Source organism: Macrobrachium nipponense, chromosome 8 (assembly GCF_015104395.2).
Source record: "Macrobrachium nipponense isolate FS-2020 chromosome 8, ASM1510439v2, whole genome shotgun sequence".
In the NCBI taxonomy this organism is placed as follows: domain Eukaryota; kingdom Metazoa; phylum Arthropoda; class Malacostraca; order Decapoda; family Palaemonidae; genus Macrobrachium; species Macrobrachium nipponense.
Genome location: NC_087203.1, coordinates 33,782,766 through 33,795,251, shown reverse-complemented (window position 1 = coordinate 33,795,251; position 12,486 = coordinate 33,782,766). Strand labels below are relative to the sequence as shown.

Here is a 12,486-nt window from a genome sequence, read left to right as displayed (position 1 = left end):
CGACCTGTGTTCGCCAGTGAAAAGGATCCTGCTATCCAGACTGTTGACTCGGCTCACCCCATATGGAGGTTTTTGAGAGGGAAGACTCTAAATGGCAGGAGACCTGTGAATAGTGGCTTTCACACGCCCCGAACTTTATACCCGACGCCCTTTGGGTGCTCGCGCGGGGGTAGTAACCTCTGCATACCAATGCTAGCTTTTTTCTCTGGTATATTTAGAAACTATTTATACTATAAAAGTGGATAGCAGGATCCTTTTCACCGGGCGACACAGGTCTCTCCCCAGAAATAGATTTTTCCTTCTTCAAAATCCCTTTAATACCTGAGCTTTTCTAAGCTTCAACTTCAGACTACTTATGGAACAAATCATGATATGTAAATCATATCAAATCCTGTTTTAAAGCTAGTCTGTGAACTTGTCCTTTCAGATAAAAGAGCCTCTGGAGTAAGATGAATCCATACAATTTCTTGTCTAATAATGGTGAATGTTGGTGAAAAGGTGAATATCGCTTGCAGTTTACCTTGCAGCTCACTGTACACAGTACATATATAAAGGTTCTTTGCAAGGAACCCTTTAATTGACCTAGCAATGCTTTCTACAATTTACTTTTTATATAATCCCATTTGTCTCTTCCTGCCTGGATGTCTAGCTTCTTTACTTTACCTTGATCCAATCTTTAGTAGCTAAAAAAAAAAAAAAAAAAAACAAAAAAAAAAAAAAAAAAAAAAAAAAACCTTCAGGAAAGTCCTGTGAGTCTAGAAATATGACTCAGTCATCACATTAAACTAAATTGCTTAATAATAATAATAATAATAATAATAATAATAATAATAATAATAATAATAATAATAATAATAAATAATAATAATATGGAGCAATCCGGTATCACACAACAAACATGCAACATGGCTCCAGGAAGTCAAGGAAGAAGAAACAGGGAGAATAAACAAAGATTCACAGACATCACGACAGACACAGTCAGACACCAACTAAAGAAAATGCCAAAACTGGAAAGCCCCAGGTCCCGATGAAGTCCATGGATACTGGCTCAAAAACTTCAAGGCCCTACACCCACGAATAGCAGAACAACTCCAGCATTGTATCTCAAATCAGCAGCCCAAATCCCAAATGACCACAGAACAGAACATCCTCAGGATGGAGTTTGGAATAGAAAATGCGCCTTAGTCACATACAAAAAGGCAAAAGTAACGAGAACTGAAGGGATAAAGAACTACAGAATTGGGAGCAACATCAAACACATAGATGAGACAGGATACAAATACCTGGGGAATAATGGAAGGAGGAGATATAAAACACCAAGAGATGAAGGACACGATCAGGAAAGAATATATGCAGAGACTCAAGGCGATACTCAAGTCAAAACTCAACGCCGGAAATATGAATAAAAGCCATAAACACATGGACAGTGCCAGTAATCAGATACAGCGCAGGAATAGTGGAAATGGACGAAGGCAGAACTCCGCCAGCATAGATCAGAAAACCAGGAAAACATATGACAATACACAAAGCACTACACCCAAGAGCAAATACGGACAGACTATACATAACACGAAGGAAGGAGGGAGAGGACTACTAAGTATAGAGGACTGCGTCAACATCGAAAACAGAGCACTGGGGGCAATATCTGAAAAACCAGTGAAGACGAGTGGCTAAAGAGTGCATGGGAAGAAGGGACTAATAAAAGCAGACGAAGACCCAGAAATATACAGAGACAGGAGAAAGACAGAAAGAACAGAGGACATGGCACAACAAACCAATGCACGGACAATACATGAGACAGACTAAAGAACTAGCCAGCGATGACAATTGGCAATGGCTACAGAGGGAGAGCTAAAGAAGGAAACTGAAGGAATGATAACAAAGCGGCACAAGATCACGCCCTAAGAACCAGATATGTTCAAGTACGATAGACGGAAATAACATCTCTCCCATATGCAGGAAGTGCAATACGAAAAGTGAAACCAATGAAAACCACATAGCAAGTGAATGCCCGGCACTTGCACAGAACCAGTACAAAAAGAGGCATGATTCAGTAGCAAAAGCCCTCCACGGTAGGCCTGTGCAAGAAACATCAGCTACCTTGCAGTAATAAGTGGTACGAGCACCAACCTGAAGGAGTGATAGAAAACGATCAGGCAAAGATCCTCTGGGACTATGGTATCAGAACGGATAGGGTGATACGTGCAAACAGACCAGACGTGACGTTGATTGACAAGGTCAAGAAGAAAAGTATCACTCATTGATGTCGCAATACCATGGGACACCAGAGTTGAAGAGAAAGAGAGGGAAAAATTGGATAAGTATCAAGATCTGAAAATAGAAATAAGAAGGATATGGGATATGCCAGTGAAATCGTACCCATAATCATAGGAGCACTAGGCACGATCCCAGATCCCTGAAAAGGAATCTAGAAAAATTAGAGGCTGAAGTAGCTCCAGGGACTCATGCAGAAGAGTGTGATCCTAGAAACGGCACACATAATAAGAAGAGTGATGGACTCCTAAGGAGGCAGGATGCAACCCGGAACCCCACACTATAAATACTACCCAGTCGAATTGGAGGACTGTGATAGAGCAAAAAAAAAAAAAAATAATAATAATAATAATAATAATAATTGGCACAGAAAAATGTGCTTGGTGACAAAGTGACAAGGAACTGAAGGATAAAGCTACCAGATGGGAAATAGAATTAAACACTTAGATGAGGACAGGATACAAATATTATGTACCTGGGAATAATAGGAGAGGATATAAAAACACCATGAGATGAAGGACACGATCAGGAAAGAATATATGCAGAGACTTACGGCAATACTCAAGTCAAAACTCAACGCCAGAAATATGATGAAAGCCATAAACACATGTGCAGTACCAGTAATCAGATACAGCACAGAAGTGGGGTGGACGAAGGCTGAACTCCGCAGCACAGACCAGAAAACTAGGAAACACATGACAATACACAAAGCACTATGTAGATGGGAATAACATCTCACCCATATGCAGGAAGTGTAATATGAAAAACAAGACCTTAAACCACATAGCAAACAAATGTCCGGCACTGCAGAGAAACCAGTACAAAAAAGAGGCATGTTTCAGTAGCGAAAGCCCTCCAATGGAACCTGTGCAAGAAAACACAGCTACCTTGCAAGTAAGATGTGGTACAACACCAACCTGAACCTGAAGGGAATGATGATACGAGCAAGCAAAGATCCTCTGGGACTATGGCATCAGAACAGATAAAGTGATATGTGCCAGTAGACCAGACGTGATGTTGATTGACTAAATCAGAAGAAAGTATCACTCATTGATTTTGCAATACCATGGGGCACCAGAGTAGAAATGAAAGAGAAAAGATTGATAAGTATGAAGAACAACAAAAATAAGAAATAAGAAGCTAGCATGGTCCCAAGATCTCTCAAAAGGAACCTGGAAAAACTAGATGCCAAAGTAGCTCCAGGACTCGGGCAAAAGAGTGTGCTCCTAGAAAACAGTGAACACATAAAAACCACCCAGTAGAATAGGATAACTGTGACAGAACAAAAAAAATTAAATAAAAAAATAAAAACATAAGTAATATAATACTATTATTTTAATAATAAAAGCCACCTGAAGTTTGGAACCAATTCCTTATCTAATCCCTTTCCCAAAAATACTGTATTTAAGAATAAAATCAATGTTACCAGTGGAGCTTGGGCTCAACAGGTATGGACAGTTCTGTTCATTTAAACCTTGTGTCTTTCATCATTGTACTTCAAAATCAAACTAACAATATCAAGATACATAAGTCTGAGAAGAAAAAAATAAGAGCCAGTAATGGATATAACACGAGAGTTAGGGTTCTGCAACTAACAATAATAAAACGAAGCAAAAAAGGGATGCGGTGAAATCACCAGGATGACTTCAATAGGCATCTGGATGAAAGAGTTGGGCTAAGTGAAGATATGGAGATTTCTTTTCAGGTACAGTAATGGGAAATTAAATACTACAGTACAAATGTGGATCTGTTAGCATACATATAGATGATACAAATAACAGCAAGAAATACTATTGGCAGACTGTAAGACCACTGATGATCCTTTGTACACACTGAAAACAAGTCAATGCATCATAATTTTCATATGATACCTTGACTGCCAACCAAAGGTACCAATTGCCGATACTGAATGTATTCAAAACTTTTAAGAGCTCACAAAGATAGTTGAGGCAAAATGTTTCCACAGAAATATTTTTTGTCAACAAAATAAACTTGTTCTAGAAACATATGCTGAAACCTACAAATATTCTCAGGTCAAGATAAAAACAGTCTAGACATTGTTGTTATGTAATTTCTCAGTCACAAAAAAAGGGGGAGGAGACTGTCATTTATGTCCCACATTTAAGTGCAAGATACCTTATGTAACTATCATGGGAAATCTGTACAGTGAACGTGTTCAGTTCATATGTGTAGCACAATAGTGACAAATAAGTACAACCACGTTACTTCTCATGCTTAGTATTGAATCCTATATGAACTACCTCACAAACTACAATTTTGTAGGTTCTACTTCATGTAGTAGGATATGATTCCTTATTGTATGCTTTGCTTTGATGCTCATATGCGTCTTTTGTATGGCACCATTTATACTCTTAAATACTTTGTATCTCTCTTCTTCATATTTCTCACTAAGCTGTACACCAACCAATACACAACAGAATACTATTGCGTTTATATCATCCTACATCCAGGATATTTGGTGGCAAGAATAGAATAACAACATCTGATCACTTCACCCAAACAGGTACTAATCCCAGTTACAAACTGAAGGTGGAAACATATATGTAACTACCATAAACATAAGTGTAACACTGCTTCCAAGTGGAAATGTTGCATAGTTTAGACCAAAGCCTTTCCCACTCGACCATTCTGAGAGCCCATAAGCATTCAAGAACGTGAACAGGCACATGCTTTACCTTACCGTCGTTTAAAAAGAAAAGAGTATATGAGATTAGCAATGTTTTTTAAGACTTGTTTTGAACTGTTTGTATTCCTGACAATAAAAAATACTGATGACAAAACTCCCATTAAAGATGCTTTTGATTTTAGATAATGCTCCAAAGCATCCACAGCATCTCATAATCACATCCTGTTACAAATAAATTTTTCTTTTTTTAGGTTACTGAAGTGAATACAGCCAAATACTCACTGTGTTTTAGAAAATATTCACTGTTGTGAAAAGAAGTCACAAAAGTAATACATTAAGTCTGTAAAATGTGAAGACATGTAATGATGCTACTGTTTTAGAAAAACCTAAAATACTGATTAGAGAGTAAAGAGTATGAATTTGAAATGGATCAGAGGGTAAGAGTATGAATTTGAAATGAATTTGATGGAAATATTATGAGGATGTTCATGAGCTTAATAGCATTGGGGCAAAAAGGCTTTTCAATGAGAAACTAACTGAAACTGGAGAAAGTAAGAAAGAAAGTTATACATAAGCCACCAGAAAAGTTCACAACAAAGAAAAGTGCCAAGGCTTTTGTTATATTACTATTGGCATAAGGATGTTTTAGAAAAAATGGATATCAGTCACAGTAGATTTGTAAGTTTGTATTGGAAAAAATGGATATCAGTCACAATAGATTTGTAGGTGCTGACAGGCATGTACAAGGTTCTTACTTGCTACTTTCCATGGACAGAGGAAACATGCCAATAAAAAATTTATATTCTCTTGAAGAGAATGTGCATGTTCAGTCATAGAAAAATGTCTGACACTCATTGCCTTCAACAAGAGTTAATGGTCCTCTCTGTTGTAAGAGCTGTTCTTGAGCTGCAAAGAACCTTAAGTAATCACTACAAGGGTAGCATCTGATCACTTATACCCACTTCACATTCTATTTACAAAATTAAACTAATTTTATTGAAAATACCTATACATATACGTATACTACTTGTAAGATTTCTCCTTATTATAGAATAAAAGATATCTAAGATTTGGTCATAAAAATTGCACTATTTACCGGTAAACAAAATGTTTTTTCAGTATTTAATAAACTGCATGATATTCAAAGTAGTAAGCCTCTCTGTTAGTGACTGCACAATAGTAGACTACATAAGTCTCCCCAATATGTTGGAAATGGGAAAGGCAGGACTCAAATTTTTTAGGACATACAGCCATTATGAGAAAAGCTTATTTTGCTGACAGATGGCATTTGTTACTGGACACAAATTCACGTATATTCTATAGTATAAAGCTTGAATCCTGATAGGTTGCTATAGGGTAGTAGAGGGGGTTGTAATCACTTGAGACATACCTACTTTCCAATTTTTTTAATTTATGTGTCCCTGCTCAACTTTTTAGCATACATATTCATGTTTTCTTTGGCCTTTATTGTTCATACATGGTTTCAAATGCAAATTGCTATTCAGTATGCAAAAATTTCTTTTATGTTATTTGCTAGTATTCATCATGACCTATTTCTAAAATCACTCACATTAGTCTCATTCAGCCGATCTACCAGGCTACTAATGTTCCTGCCCACTTACACACCCAAAAATTACCTAAGTATAAAATTTAAAATAGCTGAGAAAATCACAATTAAATGACTGCTATACCCATCATTACATTGAAAACTATGTATGAATGGTTAACACCATCAAGTTCACTATAGATTGTTCTGTTGATACCTTGGTACTTTACATTATCAATACGAGCTTGAGAATTTATGAAGGACTCTTTCTTGCAAAGAGCTGTGAATTAATAAACCCCCCAAATTGAAAGCCCAGGAACTTACATGAAACAAAACCATAAAGTAAAAGGATAAAAAGCAGTACTTTGTTGTCGGCACCTAATTAATGTTACATAAATGATTGTGAAAAGTTTGACTGATTCCGAAAGTGTTTAATGTTACTGGTACCTCCGACTTGCCACCTCAAAAAAAACAAGTACTACTAGTAATGTATGATCCATGGAGCCAGTCACTGAAGTCCACACAGTACATCTGAGTTCAATAGCTGGCTTCAACACATCTACCTTTCATGCCGGGCTAAATGGCGATCATACTTAGTCCTATGTAACTTAAAAATATTGTAATAAAATATTTTCGCCTACCAACGTGAAATCTAACTAAAGCATCACCATTAACTCAATTGCCTTGATAAAGATGTGGGAAATTTAATTCTTAGGACTTCAACTTGACGAAAAATTAAATAAACATGCATAACTAGGGGTATATTTAACAACAAATGTATCAAATACCACTAGAGTGGATGTCTTTGCAAAAAATAAATTGCCATGATCATTCAAGGTATAAATAAAAATTAAATACCATCACAGAATTGTTTATTACACATTGGCTAAGGTGGATATACAAGAGTAATGTATATATAAAATATATTTCATACAAATTGAATAGTACTTTACTGTACTCCATCCAAATTTAACTTTTTATGATATTATTGAATATCCAAATTGTTGTTACATCAACAGCTACTAAATTAAGCTTAGCATTACAAGGAGTACAATTTAAATCTCTTTCAGACTACAAAACTTGCTACAGCAAGCAAAAAATACAGTCTGTCAAGACATGTACACTTTTGTTCTAAATATATGCAGCAAGAAATCCAATGTCAAGTTATGTGCACTTTTGATGTAATTATATGCACATCCAAGGCACACATTTGGCTTCACAATTACAATAAAATACAATTTCAATATACTGCCAAGAACAAAACTTATATTTTCTGAAAACTCAAAATCATTCAATTGGCCTCATATATAATTAATTTGTGCAATCTAATTGGCATATAAAGTTTTGTGCATATCCAGATAAAGGCAAAAAGGGTAACAACCCTCCAACGCTGCTCCAACGTTGCTCATAAGTATTTGACCATCCACAAATAAATGTTACCCACCAACAGAATACAATTTGAACAGATTTAAATTTATTCATAGTGTACATGTGGGGAAATTGCATACAAAATTTCCCACAATGAGCATACAATGAAAAAAGATGTCACAAGAGTAGTATCACAATACTGGGGTAATGTATCCAGATTTTCTTGGTAAACTCCTACACAGGATATTGTCTTGCTTCAGTAACATCAATTAACATTTTCAAATATAGCACATAAACCTTGCTGAACGACTATTACATAAGCAAATTGACATATTTCTGATCAACCCTGTTCAGCCTCACAAGTTGTCATTCCACAATTTCAGTACGTACATGTAATTTTCTGACAACACTGGTGAAGGTATCATCTTAACTTGAATTTACTGTGTATATAAACTAGGAGTGAAAACAATGTCCCTTTTTATAGCAGTAGAGGCTTCCATCATCTTTTCCTGCAGCCGGACATCACCTGTTATTCTACCAGCATTCCTGACATCCTTCAGTACTTCATCTAATCGCTGGATACATTTCACCACAATTCCTTCTTGGACATCTGTCAACTCCATTATGTCCTTAAAAGATACCCCTTGTGCCCATCTATACACAGCTTCAATTAATCCAAAATTATATTGATCAATATAATCCCCAACAGTTTCTTTCAGGCCACACTCCTTCTGAGTTTCTCCAATACGTTTTGCAACATTCTTAAACTCCTGCATTCCCTTTTTCAATTCAGGTGTTAGGGTAGGATCACTGCAGTTCTTTTGTTGGAAGACCATACAAGAAAGTAATGCAGCTATCAGATCACAAGGCTTGTCAGTCACAAGATTATCCACAACCAGTTCAGTGATTGTTAGTTCATGGTTTCCCATTTCGCATGCAACACGACCCTTGAGGGTAAGGGCAAGATTATCTTGGATATAGCCAAGTGATTTGAGCACTTCAATCTTCATCTGATATTCAGGATGTAACTGCAATGCTTCTTCAGACATAAGGAACTTTAGGCGACCTATCTCCTCCCTCAAGTGTAACTTTGTGTACGTCATACCAAAATGTTCCCTAAACTGAGTACATTCAAGGCAAGTCAACTCAACAACTCTAGACCTATGAATTTCCATACGATGAATTTCTGAAACAGCACCTATCTCCCTAATACCAAGATCACTTATCAAGTTGAGGTAACTCAGGTTCTCACCGCCAGACTCATTCAATCGTTGCATCTCCTTAATAACATCCATGACAGACTGAGATGGCGGGTCAGATTTAAAGCGAGGAATCTGGCGCTTCTTAATGTTATCAATTACCTTGTCACCATCTATCTTAATATGCTTGTTGGTAATGGCAACAACATCCTGTGAACTTATCTCCAAAAAGTTATGTTCAGAAGTTTCTTCCAAAACCTCAATCTTCTCCTGACTTGCTATAAGGCACTCCTTCACTTTGATTTCATCAGGTGACAACTTTTCATTAGGTCTAGAGTCTTTGAGAATAAACACAGTTAATTTAGTTTTGTCCTTAGGGTCTACCTTTAATAAACAAGCTAAATAAAATTGATACTGCTCATGTGAAATAATAATAATTCTGCCTGGGGAAAGCACTTTAACAGCTCCAGGGAAGCCCATGATAAGCTTATAAACAATTTTACGCTGTTCAGTAAAATCTTTAGATGCAATATAATATTTTTCTATATCTTGACACATCATGCATTCAAAATCTGGTTCTTTACCCAATTTATCTTCAAAGTCTTTGAGCTCACTTTCATATTTACTCTGGTTCCTCATCATGGTGGCTTCTGAGAATGATCTCTTCAGCATGTCTTGAACGCTTAAACTTTCCACACGCAGAATGTTCAGAATCATAGAATAAGTAAGCTTAAACTGTGACTCCAGCTTTGTAGGCCTACCAAGCATCATACGATGCAGATCCGACATTTCAGGTACTTCGACTTTACAAAGTATTACAACGGTGCCTGTGGTGTCTAGACCTCTCCTTCCAGCACGGCCAGCCATTTGAATGTATTCGCTTGGCAGAAGATCTCTGAAGGCCATCCCATCATGCTTCCTAATGGAGTCAAAAACAACGGATCTTGCCGGCATGTTCACCCCCATAGCAAAAGTTTCTGTGGCAAAAAGGAGCTTGACCAATCCCTTTGCAAACAACATTTCAACAACTTCCTTTAATATTGGTAATATGCCACTGTGATGGACCCCAATTCCTTTGGAAAGAAGTTCTTTCATGTAAATAACCTGTGGTAATTCTCGGTCAGACTTAGGAAGCTTATCGGTGCATTTCTTGATAAAAGTATAAATTTCTCCCTTTTCCCGTTGGGTGGTGAGATCTTGACTTAACAGCTGACTTGCATTGCTATCACACCTCTTCTTGGACAAGGTAAAGGCAACAACGGGAAGTAATTCCCTCTTGCTCAAATGGTCAATAAGGCCGATCCACATGTTCTTCTCTTGCTTATCACCCATGAACTGCCGTCCTTGCTTTGGTCCTTGGGGTTGCTGTCCTTTCTTCTCTCTCTCTTTTTTAGAAGCTACAGCATCATTATAACCTTTTGTTATGAAATTTCCATTGGCATCTACCAACAGGAACCTATCATCCTTAGTTTTACCTCCAGTACCAGTGTACAAAAAGTGTTCCAGGGGCACAGGCCGCTTAGTAGTGCTGATTACGTAAATCTTCCTTTTCTTAATTCTTCCAATCCAGTCTGCAAATTCTATAGTATTTGGCACTGTAGCAGAAAGGAGAACAATATTAACAGTAGCTGGGAGCATAATAAGCACCTCTTCCCAAACATGACCCCTCTCAGCATTATTTATATAATGAACTTCATCAAAAATGACCCATTCTAAATCTCTGATCAGATCGCTGCCATTGTACAACATTGACTGCAAAATTTCAGTGGTCATAATAAGACATGATGCCTTTGGGTTAATCTGAATATCTCCTGTCAACAAACCAACATCATCATATTTGACCTTAAAGTCTTTGTATTTCTGATTTGAAAGGGCCTTAATGGGAGACGTATAAACAGCTCGCGTCATATTCCTCAATGTTAATGCAACAGCGTATTCAGCAACAACAGTTTTACCAGCTGATGTGTGAGCAGCTACAAAAACACAATTCCGCTTCTCTAAGTGTAAAATCGCTTGTTTCTGGAAAGTATCCAGTTCAAAGGGATATGTACAGGCTGGATTTGGAATCTGTGAGCTGAAGTCATCTATGGTTCATTGACATTAATATGCTCTGCCCACTCGGTGCTCTTCTCTTTCCTCTCAAAATGAGAGGCTCTGGGAGTATCAGTAATATTCAAAACAAATTCGTCCTTCTTTGGGGGTGCTGAATCTATTGTGAAAGATGTCACCATAGATTCATCTTCTTCATTTAAGTCTTCCAAAGTGAGAGTAAGTGTTTTACCTAATATTTTTTCTTCTTTTTCATTGAAAATTTCAAGATCATTGTCATCCAACTTGAGAATGTCCTGTTATATTGACCACTACTCTTTATTACTTTTCTTCAACTGGTTTTACTTCCTCAGGTTCACTTTCCTTCTCAAAAACCATTCCACGAGACAACTTGGGGTGTTTTGTTAATAGATTACTAAAATCTAAACCGAATTCTTCTTGGACAGACTTACTTTTCCCAAGATCTGGTTCAGGAAACCCTCCAGGCCAGAAGGGATAGTTTGTGGAAGAACCTCGAACCACTTCTTCTGGAGGACCAGGAGCTCTGCCCATTGAAAATGAGTTTTTAGATGTTGCTCCTGCATCTTTATTCCAAATTTCTCTAAGTCCAGTAATTTCTCCAGTTGCTGGATTCTCTCTACTACAGACTGAGGTGCTTGGAGGGTTTACTGTAACACTGAAGAGGCGTGTTGGATCTGGATTCTGGGGAACCACTTATAAGAATATATTGGGTCATGTATTGGCAGGTTCTTCAGGGATAGTATTCCTCAAGTTTCTCCTTCAGGGTTGGCAAAACAGGAGGCAAGCCAACTACACCCCCTTGGCTGCCCATGATGCCTGGAAAATGAAAGAAAAAGTTGATATAGTATGTGCATTAAAAATAAAATTTAACATAGTTCTATTAACATATTTAAAGCCTGTTAAAAAGTTTACAGTAGAAGGGATGTAGCGCTAAAGCCAACTGATTTTACTTTTATAAGTGCATGCTACTGATACGCAGGATAGGCCAAGAACTTAACATAGCCCTTCAACTGTATAAGATCTCCACTTACAGCTACAATTTATACAGAATTATTCAAGTTACTTTATCAACATGATGCAACTTGGCAGATAAGTCCAATAATTAAAATGAAAAAGTGTAAATTACAGCTTAGCTTGGACTAAAATTGACAATGGAAATTACATACGACTTAAGGGCTATCGCGAATGCTCAAGTGCAACTGCCATTTTTTATTAGGATCTGTTTACTTATCAGATTTTTCTACCATCAGAATGTCAGACCCCCAAAAAGATCTTCATACTCTGATAAATGTTTAAACATAATAATATTACAATACTAAGTAATATATCTATGCTGCATCCAAGCTACAGTATCCCTATAAATCTTGAGATCTCTCTATCCC

General features: G+C 37.1%; 2 protein-coding genes and 1 pseudogene across 2 annotated transcripts in view; 2 read left to right on the top strand and 1 right to left on the bottom strand.

Annotated features, from left to right (window-relative positions):
* The window catches only part of LOC135222661 (origin recognition complex subunit 5-like), a 91,780-nt gene that overhangs the window by 38,695 nt on the left and 40,599 nt on the right, over positions 1–12,486 (top strand).
* LOC135222660 (superkiller complex protein 2-like) overlaps positions 1–12,486 on the top strand; it is a 63,006-nt pseudogene that overhangs the window by 38,531 nt on the left and 11,989 nt on the right.
* LOC135222658 (superkiller complex protein 2-like) lies at positions 7,323–11,715 on the bottom strand (the record flags this gene model as incomplete). The annotated part of the gene is given in 3 exon segments (XM_064260801.1): positions 7,323–11,121; positions 11,124–11,379; positions 11,381–11,715. Coding segments are annotated over 3 exon segments (3,440 nt in total), but the record flags the coding sequence as incomplete, so codon positions are not given.